At 37.1% G+C, this 20,516-nt stretch overlaps 1 protein-coding gene across 2 annotated transcripts in view; it reads left to right on the forward strand.

The window, feature by feature from the left end:
* The first annotated feature begins 864 nt into the window (after positions 1-864).
* The window catches only part of gpr155a (G protein-coupled receptor 155a), a 34,103-nt gene continuing 14,451 nt past the window's right edge, over positions 865-20,516 (forward strand). Inside the window, exons 1-8 of one of the 2 annotated variants that reach the window (XM_087267424.1) lie at positions 865-996; positions 4,347-4,798; positions 7,416-7,815; positions 10,860-11,028; positions 14,712-14,867; positions 16,902-16,985; positions 19,125-19,245; positions 20,140-20,221. In XM_087267424.1, the coding sequence (XP_087123550.1) occupies positions 4,375-4,798; positions 7,416-7,815; positions 10,860-11,028; positions 14,712-14,867; positions 16,902-16,985; positions 19,125-19,245; positions 20,140-20,221 (1,436 nt within the window). In that variant the 5' untranslated portion in view covers positions 865-996; positions 4,347-4,374. The remainder of the gene's footprint in view (positions 997-4,346; positions 4,799-7,415; positions 7,816-10,859; positions 11,029-14,711; positions 14,868-16,901; positions 16,986-19,124; positions 19,246-20,139; positions 20,222-20,516) is intronic. The other variant, XM_087267426.1, reaches the window with a different exon arrangement.

A 20,516-nucleotide genomic window follows, 5' to 3' on the forward strand; every position in this document is an offset into this window, starting at 1 on the left:
CTGTACAGAAAAAATACTAATGTGGGATGTGAAATTTTGCCAATAAAATAACAATATTCAAGACTTTTGTTGGATTTGTTTTCATAATAAACATTATATCTGTTTATGTAAAATAATAGCTAAGCTTTCTCGCTTTTAAATATATATTCTATTTGATCAAAAAACATTCAAAATATAAATGACAAATGGCGGCTCTCTTTATCTGCATTACAGAAACCATGTCCACCTCAATGCATTTTGATAATAACGATTTTACTGGGTAAACTGCTCTTTAATTTTTCTTTAATTCTTTATTTTCTTTAATTCGTTAATTTTATTGTAAATAGAGTATTTTAGGGGGTTTAACCAGGCTCTTTTCCAATGATGATAAAGTACTTTTATTTTGCAATATTTAGTCTGTTTTGTGTTTATTCAAAGTACCACATGATTTGGACTCTTTTCAACGGATTAATAGAAAGAAATACAAAGATACAGTCATAGTGGCTAAAAAGTTAAGTTATTTGAAAAGTAAACTTGATATATTTTGGACATGCTTTGTGTAGCTACGTTGCTCAATCCTTTTGAGTATTGTATAAGACTATATACAGGCACTTTATATACTTGAATAATTTGTATTTATTTATTTATTTTGTTGTATTTGTATGTACTGTTAAAGATGTATATATGTATACATTTGCTTTTGTTTAATTTGATAAAATAATAATGAAACGGACCACGTGAAAAAAAACATGCGCATGCGCACTGTCTTCGCGTTTCTATTGGCGCGCTGAAGTTCTTTTCGTAATGGTTGCTTCACCGCAGCAGTGTGTGTGTGTGTGTGTGTGCGCGTTTTCAGATAAGAAGACACATGCTACAGCCCCCCCCACACACACAGTCACACACAAACAGAGGAAAGCCGATGCGGAAGAGCAGTTGTGGATCTGAGAGGAGACAACATGACTGAAAGTGTGTTACTGTGTTTCCCCGATCGGATTTACCCCAGAATCAGCTGATCCGGTGAGTCTGTCAACAACTCAACACGACACGCTGATCTCAGGACAGCAGGTGTTCAGAGATTCAGCCCTTTCACATGCTACATTTTACTTTGCTAATAATGTAAATACACACACCATGCTAATAGGAAACGCATTAACGTTACAGTAGTCAACCCTCGAAGTGACTGAGGTAAAGTTGGTTTTATACTCGCACATTCGTTTATTTTCTAACAGTTAAAATTTGTGAATGTTCCCATTAAGTAATGTACTTTAAATATTCGGTCTGAAATTGCGTGTATGGCTTTAAAACAACATTAGCACTATTTATTGACTGAAAAGTTGTACTTTGATGGTCATTGGCTGCTAATATGATTCATTGAGGTGAAGTTGGTCTTTTATTCGCACATTCGGTTGACAACTTGTGACATATATTGTTTACCTTGGTACTTTGAATATTCAGACTGAAATTCCGTGTAAATATGGCTTCAAAACAACATTAGCACCGTTGAACAGTGTTGTATTTTGATAGCCATTGGCTGTTAGTCATTTCACTCTTTAGGATTGGCAAATAATACTTTTTTTTTTTTTTTTAATTAGTCGTCGGTTTTTTTGATACAGCAGCACATACAAATACAGTATCAATCATACAGTGGGAAAGTAAAAAAAAATAAAAATAAAAAGGGGACATATACAAACAAGTAAACATGGTAATACAGTCAGCATATATATATAAACACAAACACACACACACACATATATATATATATATATGTATATATGTGTGTGTGTGTGTATATATATATATATATATATATATATATATATATATATATATATATATATATATATATATATATATATATATATATATATACACACACACACACACACACACACACACACAACAGTTCTCTCTGGTTCTCAAATCTGATTGGCTGATAGCCGTGCGATATTCTGCAATATCAGAACTCCTACAGCCTCTTTACCCTTTGTGTATTAATCCGCCTACATACAGCCAGCAAAAAGCAGACACTACACGTCTGAAGTTTAAAAGATGCTTGCTCAACTGTTTAACTGTCAGCTTATGATTTGAATCCGGAAGAAAGTAGTTCCTCATACAAAAGGCTTTTTGAGACTCTCCATGTTTGATTTTGTTTTTATATACACAATTATGCTGTCAAACTGTTGTATAAACGCAATATCCCACTCGTAGCAGTGTGATATGGCTGTATATCGGCACTGGTGGGGGCACTAAGGCACTCTGCCTGCGGCCTCATGTCAACACACGCCACCCCCCAGTGCCGATATACAGCCATATCACACTGCTACTCGTGTAAAATTGTTCATATATATCATAGAGTAGAAAATCAGGAGAAATTATTGATGTAATGCCAAAAAGGTGTCCATAGCTGCCAGAAGACATCTGACTTTTGATGTATATCATAAGTGAGTTTCTCAAGTGGAAATTACGCACATACTTGAGACAACCACATTTTAAAGGAAGGCACCGGAGGAGATGACCACAATAAAAGTACATTTCTTTGCCAGATAGACCAAAATTAAGAACAGGTGTTTGGTGTGGGGATCCAACACATTCTCTACTCCATCATACAACAAATACAATTCTAGAGAAAAACTGAATTTTATCTGAACGAGTCCTTGTAGAAAATGATGTACTTTCTTCCAAAAAGAGATGATTTTGTCACAATACCAGAAACAATGAAGGAATGTTCCTCTGCCTTTTTTTGCAGTGAAAACAAAGATCAGAGGAGTTTCTATAAATCTTTGTCAGATGCAAGGGTGTTGGATAAACTCTGTTAATGAATTTATAATTGAGCTCATGAACACCCAGTGAAGTACATTTAGAATACAAGTTTTTACATATTTCAGAACAAAATCTGTATCTTCAATTTCGTGACCCAAATCTTTTTCCCACACACACTTCAAACTCTCAGATATTGAAGTTAGACAGATATTGTGGATATTAGCCCTTTGGCAATACTGTTTGTTACAATTTGCTCTATGGCTACAAGTTAAAATCTCAGTTTACCCTTATCGGACAAAGATTTAATAAAATGACGCAGCTGAAGGTATTTGAAAAAATTGGATTGTGGTATATCATATTGATTTGAAATTTTTTGGAAGGATTTAAGTGTGCTGTCTGTGAAGAGGCACGATAATTTTTAATCCCTGATTTGGATCAATTTGAAAAAACAATATTTTGGAAAGATATTGGAAAATCAGGGTTAAAAGCAATCGGTGGGCAAATAATACTTTTTAAAATGTTATTATAGAGATAAAAGTCTGAATGTGCGAAAATAAAACCAACTTCAATTTCAGTTCAAATCACTTCAAATTTTGACTACTGTATACTTATATGGTGTTGTTTACTTGTACAACCTACAGTTTCAGAAAGTATTATGAATATTTGGTACGTTACATGTAATTAATCGTCCAGTAACTACCTTCTGCTCTTATATGAAACATATTAGCAAAATATAAATTAAATACTATGTTTTTTTTAAACCATACTACACTACCTGACAAAAGTCTTTTCGCCTATCCAAGGTTTGGGAACAACAAATAATAGCTTGACTTCTAGTTGGTCATTCGATGTCAGAAGTGGATTATATGAAAGGCAAAGGCCTCTAGATGACGCTTATTTTCCCAAATAAAAAACAATTTTGAATGATTTCATTAGGACAGTAAGGTCTGACTTTGCTTAGACTAAAGTCTCATCACTTAACAGAAATAATGTCCAGTATAGAATATAAAGTCCTGCTGCAGTGGAGACAGAATGAATATTGTGTCTGACTCCATCATGAGCTTGGAGGACTGCATCCATACATCTCTGCACTGACTCAAATCACTGATTAATAAAGTCATCTGGAATGGTGAAGAAAGAGTTCTTGCAGGACTCCCAGAGTTCATCAACATTCTTTGGATTCATTTTCAATGCCTCCTCCTTCATCTTACGATATATTTTCTCCTCATAGTATGCTAGTCAATAATACTTACGTTAATTAGCATAGCTGACTTTGTACCTGATGCTGTTTTGATTGGAACTCTGCCATGCAAACTATTTTTGCCCAGTCTCTATAAACACATGTACACTCACTGTAACTGAGGCAAGTTGGAAATATTTGAGAAATGAAATACTTTTTCACACCACTGTATTCCACCCAAACTGAGTGAAGTGAAAATAAAGACATGTGAAATCATTTAGCATCACTTAAAAAGTATGTAAAAAAATGTAACTTGAGTGCGAAGAATTTTAAACTACAAATTGACTCATATTAACAAAACTCATATGAGTGTGTCCTAACATAAAGTCGAATACTACTTTTTTCTGCTTTTACCCTTCATATTTAGTTACTTCCTGATTGCAGTAAAGCTCAGGATGGAGGATCTGTTGGGGAACGTCTCCGTCTCCAGCAGGGATGAATCTGGCGCTCCGACCGTCCCGCCTAGCATGTCCATCGACAAACTCCTCCCGGCCCTGCTCGAATGTTTCGGGATAATTCTCTGCGGATATGTGGCGGGACGCACCAACATCATCCTGGCGACTCAAGCTAAAGGACTGGGCAGTTTTGTGTCCAAGTTTGCTCTTCCGGCTCTGCTTTTCAAAAACATGGTGTTGCTGGACTTTGGGGACGTGATCTGGCCCTTTTTCTTTAGTATCCTGGTGGCCAAAGTGACCGTTTTCTTTTTCGTATGTGTATTAACGCTCTTGGTGGGGAATCGAGAGAGCCGTTACTCCAAAGCTGGCCTGTTCCCCATTTTTGCAACGCAGAGTAATGACTTTGCTCTTGGATTCCCTATTGGTGAGTAGAAAAGTACACTTAAAGAAATGATGTTTGCTGTTTGTTCAAATGACTTATTTAAAACGAGTTGAAATGACACTATATTTTGAGTCTTGTTTGGGACAACTTAATTAACTTAAGCTTGATTAACTTAATTCCTTTATGTTGTCCCAACACAAATCAATTGTGTGGAGCTCATCATTTTTTACAGTGCATATGGAAAGCAAGCATATTAGGAGCAAAATTTATTTTGAAATGTAATCTGCAAAAATGACAATGCCTTTCTTTATTTAAATAAAATTATTTAATTATTAAATACATCAATAATTTATTATTATTAATATTTAAATGAATAGTTAAATAATAACATTATTTTAAAATATTTATTAGTACTTTAATAATATTAGTAATTTTAAGTAATTTAAAATGCATGTATTTCAAAAATATATAATAAAATAACGGTGGCGCAGTGGGTAGCACGTTCGCCTCACAGCAAAAAGGTCACTGGGTCGCAGGTTCGAACCTCGGCTCAGTTGGCGTTTCTGTGTGGAGTTTGCATGTTCTCCCTGCGTTCTTGTGGGTTTCCTCTGGGTGCTCCGGTTTCCCCCACAGTCAAGACAAATATTACATATTTAAAAGTCTAATTGACGTATGTAAAAAAAAATATCTTAAAACGATTTTATCTGCACACAGGCAGCCTGCATCATTGGAAGTCAATCGGTGGCTTCATCGGAAGTCAGTGTTTACAGATATCCAGCATTCCTCCAAATATCTCCTTATTTGTTCAAAGCAAGAAAGAAACTCGGTTTAAAACCACGTAAATGAGGAGAAAGTTTTCATTTTTGTGTGAACTATCCCTTTAAAATGTCTTACGGAACTAAAAATATAAGAAACTTTACTAAAAGACCTAAAGAGAGGGAGTTTTCCTTTTACATGTTTTAGATATTTGCCACATACCATTTCAATCCTGAAAGTCCCAAAGAGAGGGAATTTACCTTTTTGTTTCTATCATCAGCCAACTACCGTCTAGACTCGAATTATCTTCCTCCTTTTGCTCCAGGAAATCTTTTCATGAATGTCAACCGGTTTGTTTTTGTGTAATAAAATCAAATGCAGCATTGTTCATATTTAAACATGACTTAAAGTACACATGAAATCAAAACCATATTGATTTTGTTATCTCACTTTGCTAGCTTTGTGGTGAACAATTCATCTGTGTAGTCATTAAGAAAAAAACAAACGTTTGCCCTTATAATCTAGAATTGAATCTGAAAATGCACTTCCTGTTTGTGTTAGCTGTCAGTTTTGACAACAAACAGAAATGGTGAGCATGAGGAGTCTGTTAGGCTGTTTTCCCGACCTTTCTGAATGAAATGCCTACTTTACTACATCCAATCAGCTCACAGTAGAAAAAAAAACAAGCCACGCCCACTGTTTTCTCATTTAATATTCAGTTTCTCTCGGAACTGCATCACAAAAAAAAAAAATGGATGCGGCTTCTGGTTCATGCGGACTATAAAGACAAAAAACAAAGTTTATAAAATGTCAGTTTACATAAAAGATCACCTCTGACGTTGTGCTGAATGTCTACTTTTGTAAAGAAGGAAATAGTGATGTGGCTTCGGAACAAAGGTGAAGTTTAGAAACAGATTTTTTTTTGTATCGCTTTTGAAAGAAAAGAAAGTATAGAAAAGTGAGAGAATAGAAAGAAAGACAAAGAAAAATATAAAAAAGAAAGGAAGAATAAAAGAAAGAAAAATTTGAAAAGAGAAAGAAAAAAAGTAAGAAAGAGAAAGAAAGAAAAAAATAAAAAGAACAGAAAAAAAGAATAGAAAAAAAGACAATTAAGAAAAAAGAAAGAAAACAGAAAAAGAAAAGAAAGAAAAAGGAAGGAAAAGGGAAAGAAAGAAACAATAGAAAGAAAGAAAAGTTAAGAATAAATAGAAAAAAGTAAGAAACAATAGAAAGAAAAAATGTAAGAATGAATAGAAAGAAAGAAAGAAAGAAAGAAAGAAAGAAAGAGAAAGAAAGAAAGAAAAAAAGTGTGAAAGAAAAGAAAAAAGAGAATTTAAGAATAAATAGAAAGAAAAAAGAAAAAGAGTAAGCAAGAAAAAGAATGAATAGAAAGGAAAGAATAGAAATAAAAGAAACAATAGAAAGAAAAAAGAAACAAGAATAAATAGAAAGAAAAGAAAATAGAAAGAAAAATGAGAAAGAAAGTAAAAGAAAGAAAAAAGAATGTAAGAAAGAATAAGAAAAAAAGTAAGAACGAATAGAAAGGAAAATAAAAAAAGAAAAGAATGAATAGAAAAAGAATAGAAAGAAAAAAGAAAAAATAGAATAGAAAGAACGAGAAGAAAAAAAGAGAAAGAAAAAGTAAGAGAATAGAAAGAGAAATAAAGAATAGAAAGTAAAAGAAAGAATAGAAAGAATGAAAAGAAAAAAGAGAATATAAGAAAAGATAAAAGAAAGAAAAAAAGTCAGATTAGAAATAATAAAAAAAAGAAAAATCTAAAAAGAAAGAAAAGAAAGAAAGAAAGAAAGATGCATTTCACTGATGGCAGAATTTTTTTTATCTTTTTTTGTTGACTATTCTCTTAATAACTGTGTTAAAAATTCTCTTCTTGTTTTTCCACAGTGGAGGCGTTATACCGCAGCACACACCCCGAGTACCTGCAGTACATCTACCTGGTGGCTCCAGTCTCCCTCATGGTCTTAAACCCACTGGGCTTCATGTTCTGTGAGGTTCAGCGGAGGAAAAACGGAGAACCCAGCCAGCAGAGCAAACTGCACGTGCTGGGTCTGGTGGTCCTGCAGGTGTTCAAGAACCCCATCGTCTTCATGGTGATGATCGGGCTCGTGTCCCACTTCCTGCTGTGCCAAAAAATCCCCGCCTTCATGGAGCAGTTTGTAGATGGTCTGGCCAACTCGTTTGGAGGTGCAGCGCTGTTTTATTTGGGGCTGTCCATGGTGGGCCAGCTGAAAAAACTGACCCGCACTACTGTTGTGGCACTGATTCTTCTTATTACAGCCAAACTGTGAGTCGGTCATTTCTTCTCTTTCTTTGAGGAACATTGTTTTTGAACATTTTGATCATTTTCTCATTAATTTGTTGGCAAACTGGTGATCCACAGCCCATCTCTGCTCCTTAAGGACTAGACCTTTCTTTGATGCTGCTTTTGTACCAAATCATAATTACAATCCCCTGACCTGTTGACATCACCTGTTACAAATCACATCATCGTTTTTTCCAATTTATATGATTACTAGCCATAAACTGCTCCTGTCACTGTTGCCAGAACCAAAATTGGAATGTGTCTTTATTTTGAAAAAATAAATAAATAAAAATCACTAGGAACTAGGCTTGCGCTGTATCCAAATACTTTCAAACCTCCTCCCTATTTCACTTCAGTATACGGTATTACCGTGCATAATAAAGTAAAATGATGTAAAGCTCAGACAGCGTCACCACTGTTGGCTTGGGCCTAAACCATTCATAAACTGAATACCGTATATGCGGATGCGCAGTTGCTCGGGAGTGATATTGTTAGGCCGCGCGCCCGCTCCCGTTCAAATTACACCAGAGTAACCAACCACTCCCCCACGGTAAGACAGTTGGTTGGGTCCCGTGGCTCCCGTGGTACAGCAGCGGGAATGCAGACCTCTAGTTCGTATTTACCACGTCTCCCTTCTCGTTTGGTTGTAACCCGAAATACTGCCAAACTGCAGAGGTTGGGGTTTTTTTTCGAGACCAGGTCACTTGGTGCGCGACTCGCCATCTTACTTCACCTCTCTCTTTATCCTCCACACCGTCCCATGATGACAATCACGCATACGCATTTGTAGGCATTTAATAAATAATATTTAATATTTTTATTTGTATTTTTTTAATTTAGAATTTAATACTTGTCTCCTATATAAGTGCATTGTTTTTATGATGGTAAAACGGTATTGAATCTGATATTATTTTTACATCCCGCGGTATAACATATTACCGTATTACCGCCCAAGCCTACTAGGAACACATTAAATAATGTTTGTTGTATTGTCTGCAATGAAATACAAGTCAAAGTAAATGTAGAAATGACTACTTTTTTATTTTTGTTTTCCATACTATCCCGACTTGTTTTGTTTTGTAGTGTTGTGGAAAAAAGATTCTGGTCTGCAAAATAATCTAAGTCTCTAAGTGAAACTTTTCAAAAAATGACAAAGTCTGAGATCTGCAAAGTCTTTAGGCAAAGCAGTTTATTGTTACAGCATCAGTAACAACAGAGACAGGTCATTCGAGTGTCTGCCGAACATAGGCATAGACTGTTTAAATACATTTCTGTGTCTTAATACTCCACCCAAATTTAAACATTATACACCTCCATCAACTTCTCCGCTAATAGGATCTCTCAGGTGCCCGCCGGGGTCTTACCCATGTCCAGTTAAGGCCTTTCCTTCCTGTTTCAAAAGCGATGCCAAAAAACAATGCTCAACAATATATCTTGTTCACTGTCCACTGAGCTGTCAACTGTAAGTTCAGCTGAAGTTCACGGGTACTCATATTTTTTAGATGTCATCACAAATGAGTGTGGGCCCATGTGCAGGTGCCTTATCATGAGTTACAGAACCGAACGCAGGTGTCCTTATGGCCTTGCATCCATAAATCTACCTTCATTGTGACATTAATGCTGCTGTTCTAATTTATCTTCTCATCTCTGACTGCATTTACACGGAATTACTTTTTCATTTACCAAAGCACTCATACGTGATGATAATGCTGCAGGTATGTGTAATAATACAATAGATAATAATAATAATAATACTGAAATCACTCAAATAAGCATAAAAATGAGAGTAATGCATTCATCAGAAATTCATCAAGACACAAAGAATTCCGCAACAGTGGCTGTATGTAAAATCTATTAAAACTTTTTTTGAACTTGTTTCTCTCAACATGGCAACAGAAGAGCTGTCAATCAGTAATTGGGAAATCAGAGTAGAGCTGTGAACCTACACTAGTCTCACGGTTCGGTTCGGTTATGATTATCATGCCATCGATTCGGTTCAATTCGATATTTCGGTGCATTACGGTGCATTGACGATGCTTTTATATTTTCTTCACAGCAGCAGCTCTTGTATTAAAATGTATGGATATATTTATATTTATATAGGCTATTATTTGTAATACAATTGTGTCATTTAATACAAACAGTCAGATATATAAACTGTAACTTTTTAAAAAAACGAGCATTTAGCAAATAATATAAACAAATATAAATATCCAGCTCAATATCTGATCCTTGTCTAGTTCTATTACACCCCTTTGTTTGGTTACACCCTCAACAAAAACGGTTGCGATTGGCTCTTGCGTGCTGCGCTTTTCAGATGAATGATAAGCGGCAGGCGGCAGCGGCGATCTCACAGCTGATCTATGATAGACACGGTGGAGAAAACTCTGCAGACATGCGCTCGTTTCTGTATCCAAAAGTAACGCTGTAAAACAGTCGAGAGAAAAAGAAAAGTCACGCCAGCAGGTCAAATGGGCCACTGTGTGTGTGTGTGTGTGTGTGTGTGTGTGTGAGAAAGAGAGAGAGACAGAGACAAAGCGAGAGCGAGAGAGAGAGAGAAAGAGAGAGATGGGGTAGGCTACTTTCATTCTCAAACACACACAGTGAAATTGTGCACAGTTCATGAGTATTAAGTAGTTAGAGCGTTGTAAATACTCGTGATCGTCTCTCTCGCGACAGAGCGCATATGAGGTAAATGACGTCAGTATTAACCGGTTATGATTATTACTGAACCGATACCTAATTGTCCGCGTCTGCATCGCGGTGCATTGAAAAAACTATTAATTTTGACACCCCTAAATCAGAGTAACTGTTTTTTTGTTTTATTTTATTTATTTATTCCTTTTTAATTTTGGAAGTCTTTTTTTTTTCTTTGGAAATTAAAAAGTTATGAATTACTTTACTAGTTACTTGAAAAAAGTATTCTGATTACATACTTGTAATGCATTACCCAACACACTGTTGATGACCAAACATTCTGTGCTTAATGTTAATGTTTTTGTGTTTTCTCTCCGTGGTCTCTTTAGGCTGATGATGCCTCTGATCTGCAGAGGGATGGTGGAAGTTTTGGACAATACAAACAGAAGTACGCTGAACCACACCAGTCTGTCAAACTACGCCTTTCTGTACGGAGTCTTTCCCACCGCACCCAGTGTGGCCATTTATGCAGCTCATTACAACATGGAGCTGGAGGTGGTATGTATCTTGTTTAGATGTGTTTTTGCACAGTAACACTTGTATTAAAGGGGTGGTCCACCACGATTTTATATTTTAAACTTTAGTTGATGTGTATTGTTGCTGTGTGAACATAAACAGCATCTCTGAATGTAAAATGCTCAATGCAAAGGGAGACTTGGCTTTTACAGAGTTAGCTTAGCAAAGCCTAGAATGAACAAATTTTGGGGACTACAAAAAATACTTCAGGACCAGTGAGATCACAAAGATACTTTTACCGCGCTCACACACACTGCACAGCAGGGCCATCATCATCAGGGCTGGATTCGGTTAAAATCTCCTCAGAGAAGGAGCAGAAGCTATGTACTCTGAGCCACGACCTGTAAGTGTTTTTATTTGTTAAAATTGATCATGACATGTACAGTGTCTAGCGTTAAAGGTATGCTGTAGCAAAGATGTAAACGACGGGAAATGCTGTTTGGCACTGCTAACAAATTAGCTACAAATTCATATTTGTTAGGGCTGTCAAAATTAGCGTGTTAACGCATTTGGTTAATTTAAAATATTCAACGTGTTAAAAAAATGACGCAATTGCAGGTGTTTTTTTATTTCCTGTTGTGGCCGACATGTGTTCAGAGATGGTGTGTGCATAGAGGCGACCTAGGCGGCTGCCTTGGGCAGCAGAATAGTGAGCGAACCCCCAGGTCTTCACTTTCATCAGCTACACCCACCCTCTCCCTCATGGCCCTCGCTTTCATGAGCAAACCGGTCACTTTCTTTTTCACTTTCAGGTTGAGGGCAGCGTGATTGCCGTTTGCCTAGAGCGCCAGTTTAGTTTGCCCCGGCCCTGCGTGTGTTTAACACGCAAAGAAATTTGGATAAGACCAAGGCCTCGCTTTTAGAAGGAAAGTTTCAGTATAAAACAATTAACGTGGCATCACCAGGCGTTTCCTCCAGAGTTACATGCAGGTGTTTCATTTTGAATCTTTAGACTTTAACTGTAGTTCAGCAGTTCACTCTCATTCAGCAGATTTTCATTCAGGATGTTTTAATGGAATTTGATACCGCATGGCATATGGAAAGAAACCTCAGCATTTCGTGACTCGGCTGGTCCTTTAAGGTAATCAAAAATTGCTGTTTACGTGGTCGACTCTTAATCAGTATTATCTTAATGATAGAAGCAGAGTATTGGTGTCCATATAAATGTACTCAGTGAAAATGGCAGATGAAGTCGCAAGCTGTCAAATACAGCCCTATTCTCTGCCTTTAAAGGGTCACAAAACACCAAAACACATTTTTTGAGCTGTTGACAGTCGTATATGTGTCCCACACTGCTAAAAAGACTATTAGGACACCTATATTTCACTAAAAAGTGTAAATTGGTTGTTTTTGCGTTATTTCAAGCAAATTCGTACTTCCTGTTTGAAACGAATTTTTGAAGCTGCGTCACGGTCATGACATAATAGCGTGTATTCCAGCGTGCAGACTGGACGTCTGTGCCAGAGTGTGTCTTATTACGTCTTACAGTGTGATGCATTAATGCATGAGTAAGGCTTGGTACAAACCAATCAGCGCGCTCTATTGTGCAACTTCATTAATATTCATTACTGTCACAGTGTTTAGACGACAGAGACGCCACGTTGTGTTGGCAAAACAAGCGTGAAGTGTTGCTTTTATAGTTTGCTGCAGTTAAGTTTCGTTTTTATTTTCTCTCTGTGAGAGCGCAGACTCGCGCGTGGATTACAGTGTACACGACGCTCGACAACAATAACTTACGTGTCTAAGGAGGATTATTGTTTACCTGAGAGCTGTTCTCATCTGCAAACGCTGAGATCCGGATTCGCTTGTAGTCTCCTCTTAATAAAGACGCGGCTCTAGTTGCTGGTGATTGTCCTGTCTCTACAGATTTGGTAAGTGAGCGACCAGTGCTCTTTGTTTATTCAGTTCGTATTTTATTCGTATCAAGCAAACTATTGCACCGAGTGCAATAGTTAGCACTAACAGTTACAACCAAACTATAACCTCGTGTTGGATTTTGTGACCGGAATAACACACGCGGCTTTCTGACGCTACCTGCCGTGTGCATCTAAGTTTCCGGGAAATGCTGAGTTTTTTTTCTCTCATTCGCCGTGCGGTATCAAACATTGCATGAAAAATACACGCTTAGAGCTGTTCCTCGAATCAAATATCTCGTTTGTCGCGAGGGACATTAATGAATTCCCTGAATGAAAAAGCCAAACTGCAGTTAAAGTCCACCATTTAATAATTTGGCAAATAATTTGACTACAGATGTCCATGTAAACACAGTCACATTGTCCGCTGTGGTTGTGTGTTTTGACTCTGAAATTCAGTGCGCCCAAATAGACACTCCCATACCTTGCCGCTTTTCTTCCTCCGACACTCCCCCCTAAACAGAGCTGGACACGCCCACTTTTCTGACTTTTTACAAAGTAGAGGTGTGAAAACACACTGCTGAAACGAGGGGGTTTCATGGCCCTTTAAGCTGCGTCCATGAGCCCTCACATTTCATAAGTTTCACGTTGCTGTGTCAGAATCCTTGCTTGTAAAATACAACCAGACTTTAGAGCACGTAGTTTAAGCAAATTTAATGATCGCGATCGTGTATGTTGATGAATCTGAAGGGATCCCTCACTCACCGGGTCCGCTGTACTGCACGTGTTGTGTGCGTGTGTGTGTGTGTGTGTGTAGTCCACTTAGAATCCAACATTTAAAAATCATTTTTGTTTGTTATTGGCATTGATTGTTTTGAAATTTAAACGCCATTTAATGCCTGTGTTTTATTTCTGTAATAAATACGGTGTTTCATGATTAATCATGATTAATTACAAAAAAAGTGTGATTCAATTACGTTAATTTTTTATTTATCTATTTATCAGTCAAACCGCTGTAAACACCCACACTCTTCACCAGCACGTGTATCTCTTTCTATAGGCAGCTTTTCCTGCGTTCTACATCTCGGATAATGAACTTGCAAAAGATATGTGAATGATTCATATTACCTACACATGCATATTCTGAATATATGTGAAAGACGTCATGTAATGCGTTGAGTAAAAAAAAAATAAAGGAGAGCTTGCCTAACTCACCTCTCTTAAATCGCTTAACTTATCTCTCTGCGATCTCTCTTAAAGGAGCCGCAGCTCATTTTCACTTGTTACAGACTCTTGTCAGATTTTATTGTAGAGAGCAGGCATGAGGTTGACTGGCTGTTTACCCAGCACAAAAGCGCGTGCTTGTACAGGCATGACGTGGAGCCGATCCGGGAATCACAGCACATTATGATAGATGACCAATCAGAGTCACTTGAGGCCGGGCCTTTCAGAGGAACTAGGAAATATGACAGTGGTTTTCATGTTAGCTGAGTAGCTGTATATAATCAAAGTGAGATTCATGAAAAAAGAACCTTATTTTCTTCATGTGAAATATGAGCACACATTGCTTTGCATCTTATAAACACAACCAAGCCTTAAAATTACATTCTGGACCACGCCTTTAATGACACACACAGATTAATTATTCGCCACAAAACTAGCAATGTGCTCTAACATAATCATATGATTAGTTTTAATTTCCTGTGCACTTTAAGAGTTTTTAGATAGATGGACTAGAAAAGAGACCAAAACTCCAAGTAAGTAAAGCCTCTCCATCATCTTCATCTCATCTGTGCTGTTTTTCTGTGTCAGGTGACCTCAGGTATGGTGGTCAGCACGTTTCTGTCCGCCCCCATCATGTACGTGTCTGCGTGGTTGTTGACCATCCCGTGGATGGATTCAGCTCCGCTGGCCTCTGCTCTGCAGAACGTCAGCTTCGACATCAGCATTATCAGCCTCTTCGCACTGGTCAGTGTGTTCCTTCACTCACACATACAAAGATCTTTTAGATATTATTTTTAATTTTAAATTCATATTTTTTGTGGGATGCTTTACAATAATATATTTAACTATATTTTCCCCAATTTCTGTTTAACAGAGAGAACACATTTCTAAACATAATAGTTTACAAAAAGATGTTTGAGACTCTCCGTGTTTGATTTTCATATATACACATTTATGCCGTCAAACTGTTGTATAAACACAATATCGCACTCGTAGCAGTGTGATGTGGCTGTATATCATCACTGATGGCATACTAAGACACTCAGCCTGCAGCCTCAAGCCAACGCACGCCTCCCACCAGTGCCAATACACAGCCATATCACACTGCTACTCATGTGATATTGCTCATATAATATTTTTTCTCAAATATATGCACGCCTAAGATGCTTTAAAAGTCTTTTGATTTAAACGTTATTTTGTTCTTCCACTTTTTTTGTTTACATCTATTATTTATAATTATTTATTTGTTTTAAGATATTTTTTTCATGTTCCAATTTCAAATGTCTTAATATTTCTAAAAATAAAATGTTTGAAACTGTGTACCTTCATTATTACACCATTATGTTGTAAAACTTTTTCATTTTTTATTAGGGTGCTTTCACACCTACACTTTTGTTTCGGAACCTGTCTCGTTTGTCCAGTTAGCGCGGTTCGTTTGGCATATGTGAAACCGCCAATCGCTGTCGGATCAAATCAATCGCTCCGAGATCGCTTGAGTGAGGTGGTCTCGGCTCGATTGAAACGAACTCTGGAGTGGTTCGATTGCAGTGAAAAAGCGATCCGATCCGAGCGCGGTTATATCACACTGTTTTATGGATATGTAATAGGCATACGGCTATATGAAGAGAGAATTATGAGTGTGGCGGGAAGTTTCGCGAGTCTCCGGATGCCCACAAACGAGTGATGATCTCCGGGTAATCTCGCGTCTCCCTCCCGGTCCTCAAATAGGCATCGTCGCGCACCCTTCTTACCCCTCCCCACCGCATCTCTCCTCACTCTTCAGACACGCTGCGCGCACCTTGTCAAACACCACCAAACCACCACCTCTCCTGAAAGCTGACCGGGACTCTGCAAAATAAACCCTGACACCCTGACCAATGTGTGGAGAGTTTACTCACACGTGACTTGTTTTAGCTCTTTTGGTTCGATTAGAAACTTTGCAGTGTGAAAGCGAACCGCTCCAAGAGCAAAGAGCAACAATGTAGCATTGGTAATCTCTGTTTCGGAACAACTGAATCAATTCACAGGTGTGAAAGCACCCTTAGTGAGTTATAAAGTGGAAATAATATCATTTATCACAATTAATTTGGGTGCAATGAATAACGCCCAGCAAAAAAATAGATTTCGTGACAGCCCTAGGTGTAGTCATTTATGCAGATCGCTGTACGTCTGATTTCAGTTCTCCTTCCTTCACTGTTTTTGTCTCCTTCTTCCTCTTAGAAACACAAATGCTACAGTGTGTGTTGATGTTCGTCTAATCTGTTAATAGTTGTTTGTGTTGCCTCTTACTGTAATGCAGGTGATTATTAAAGGATGAAGGTAAATCTGGGTTATTACCAGTTTTGTTGGACATGCTGTGGAAATCCAGCGTAGACGTGGGAATTCTGAAATGATGAATGGTTCAGTACTTTTTGCAGTTTATATGGATGGAATTTAACTATACAGTTGAACTCAAAAGTATTCAGATGGGTCAGTTGGCATTTCTGTGTGGAGTTTGCATGTTCTCCCCGTGTTGGCGTGGGTTTCCTCTGGGTGCTACGGTTTCCCCCACAGTCCAAACACATGCACTATTGTGGAACTGGATAAAGTAAATCAAAGCCTAAAAGGGTCAGTTTCAGAGAGATATAAAACATTATTAGTGTGGTATTTTGAGCTGAAACTTCACATATATCACATTGGAAACATGCTTTGCTAAAATGATTTAAATCTCAGGCCGCAACATGAAGAATTTCTGGCATCGCCTGTTATTCTCTATTGATTTTGTTTCTGTGTCTGCAGGTGTGGAGTCTCACAGTCATGATACTGAGCCGAAAATACCACAGGATTCCTCATATTTTCACCATAAACCTCTTTGTGGCGCAGGTGAGCTCACCGGGGATTTGAAGAAGCTGTCATTTTTCCACTTAATACCATAATTATGCGTTTAGTGAGTAACACAACTAAACTGTTCGTTATAAATGCAGTCAACTACACTTTCCCTTTAATATACAGTTGAAGACTACATTAATGTAATTCTTAAATTATTTTTCATAAATGTTTTAAACACATTTTTAAACTTAATAGTTTTAATAACTCTTTTCTTTCTTTTTTTCTTTTTTTTATTAGAATATACAAAAGGCACACAAATTGAGATCATACAAATACAAAGAAAATGAAACGACAAGGAAAATAACAAAAACAACAACAATACAGTCAGATACTGGCAGCTGCGTGTGTTTTTGTATGTGTGTGTCTGTGTGTATGTGTGTGTGCATGTAAAGGTAACTTGGTAAACAGGTCAGAGTACATACAAAAGGAACAATAACAGTCAATAAACAAAGCAAGTAACATATATATATTTATACAACAGTTCTGTCTGGTTCTCGAATCTGATTGGCTGATAGCCGTGATATATTTAAGTTATATCAGCACCCGTACAGCCTCTTTATCCTTTACTCCGCCCACATACAGCCAGCAACAAGCAGACACTACAGATCTAAAGTTTAAAAGATGCTTGCTCAGCTGTTTAACTGTCAGCTTATGATTTGAATCCAGGCAGGAGAAAGTAGTTCCTCATACAAAAGGGTTTTTGAGACTCTCCATGTTTGATTTTGTTTTATAAATATACAATTATGCCCTCAAACTGTTGTATAAACGCAATATCACACTTGTAGCAGTGTGATATGGCTGTATATCAGGGCCTGCGGCCTCGTGCCAACACACGCCTCCCACAGCCATATCGCACTGCTACTTATGTGATATTGCTCATTTATATATATATATATATATATATATATATATATATATATATATATATATATATATAAAATAACTAATAAACTAATTTTACTAGATAATTTGCCGGATACTAGTATTCAGCCTAAAGTGACATTGAAAGGCTTAATTAGGTTAATTATACTTTATTAATTATGAAAGTCATGGAACAACACTGGTCTCTGTAGCAAATTGAATAATAAGGGAGCTGATAATATTGACATTAGCAGCAAAAGTAAATTAATATATATTTTATAAAAAAATATAATTTATAGGTTCATTTTATATTTATAAAATTAATAATTTTATACATGAAAAACAATATTTATTTAATTTATTATTATTATTGTTATTATTCCAGCCAAACTAAAATAAATAATCCTTTCTCCAAAAGAAAAAAATATGATGTGAAATACTGTTAAAAATGTTATATTTGAAAAAATAATTAACGTTTAAATTTTGTTTTTGACAGTAGTTTATTTAAAGATAAATAGAACAATCAGTAACATATACAAATTATACATAATTAGGCCATCAGCCTGTCTGAGACCGCATAATAAGTTCTTAGGGCAGAAAAAACAGTATTTGTAAGATTCAAACTACAGCCGAACAAATCATTACGGAACCGGTGAGTGACATTCTTAAGTCGATCTCTCTCTCTTTTGTCAGTTGTAGTGCTGTATTTATACCATAGAAATCTGTTAGTGTTTGCTTTGGTTTTTTAGGGGTTAATTATTGTGATATCCCGATTGCAACTGAGAAATACTGGAAAATCTCTGTAGACGGATGGCATTTCATGTCGTTCAGCCTTATAATCTTAAAATGTCAGCAAAATCACTTGTTTTGTGATCACTTTAGACATTACGCTAGAGAATCATTCAAACACTAGCTCTAAAGTGACATTGGTGAAGCAGCAACGGTTTCTACTGTAATGATTATGCCGCCAAACTGTTGTATAAACGCAATATCACACTCATAGAAGTGCATGATGGCTGTATATCGTCACTGGTGGGACACTAAGGCACTCGGCCTGTGACCTTGAGCCAGTGCACCATTGCCTCCCACCAGTGTCGATATACTGCAGCTCATGTGATAATGCTCATATATATTTTTGGCATAAATTAAAATAAAACTTTCAAAACTTATAAGAGAGACCAATACAGGAAGGAAAAACCAAGGTTATATGCATTTATATCTGTACTCCACTACACCTTCCGCATAAAGTCGTATTTGTGTGTGTGTTTGCAGCTATTAGTGTGTGTTGGGATGATCGTGTGGAACTTCGTGGTGAAGCAGGACAGTTTTGTGGCGCAAGTCTTGAGCTTTACTCTGCTGTACGGCTCTCTCTACAGCACCTACATCTGGCCTGGTGAGTCTACAGTAAACATTACAGCATCTTCACACTGCAGCATTAAAACAACTTAACATGCATTTACATCTTGTTTGTCTGTTTGAATGTTTTTATTTTTATTGTACAACCCTAAATCATCTTTATTTGTATAGCGCATGTACAATGTGGATTGTGGCAAAGCAGCTTCACATAGAAGATCAAAGTAAATTGAAACGGTGTATTTCAGTTTTCAGTGTTGAAGTTCAGTTTAGTTCAGTTCAGTGTGGTTTATTTTCACTGCTGAGAGTTCAAACACTGAAGAGCAAATCAATCGATGCGCAGCTCTGCAGGTACAATTGGCGAAAGTGAAGAATTAAAAAACCTTGTGAGAAACCAGGCTCAGTTGGGCATGACCATTTCTCCTCTGGCCAAACGTCTTGTGCAGAGCTGCAGTCTAGGCGCCGGAACTGGAGAGCGCTGGACGTCCATCATGAAAGAGATGGGAGAGGTCACCGACTGGTGTACAGGCTGTCCTTTCAGGATCAATGCGAGGACTCGTCTGTCACTGGGGTCTTACAAGGATCAGCCTCATGCTCTTCACTCCTCCATGACCACCACAGCAGCTGCTCAGGATGTGATCTGGTCCAGTAAAAGTATTGCCTTTAGAATGCAATTTTTTGTTTATATTCAAGAAAGAAACTTGAATATGGGTTTTCAGCCATACTGACAACCCTAGCCAACTCACCCAGCCAGCGACCTTCTTGCTGTGAGGCAACAAGCGACAGCCACCGTGTCACCCCTAAATTAATGAGACCTAGAACATTTTTTTTGTCCTCGTATAGAAGGATTTCACATCCTGTCCTAACTTTTTTTCACATGACTGTAAATATTTTGTGTTTAAAGTGTTTGAATGCTCTGTGGATTGTTTTGCAGGTCTCATCGTCCTCTCTCTGCTCCTCATGAGAAGTGAAGAGGTGAACTTTAGGCCGGGACTCACTGTGATCACCGGCTGGGGGTTAGTAAATTAATTTAATACTAAACAAATTAATAAATTAATACGACTTCTATACCTATCGTTCCTCATTCCCATTTCCCATTCCCTTATATATATAGACACACACACACACACACACACACACACACACACACACACACACATATATACACACACACACACACACACACACACACACACACACATATATATACACACACATATACACACACATATATATATATATATATATATATATATATATATATATATATATAAATATATATATATATATATATACATATATACACATATA

This window comes from Danio rerio, chromosome 9, assembly GCF_052040795.2.
Source record: "Danio rerio strain M-AB ecotype USA chromosome 9, GRCz13ab, whole genome shotgun sequence".
NCBI lineage: Eukaryota > Metazoa > Chordata > Actinopteri > Cypriniformes > Danionidae > Danio > Danio rerio.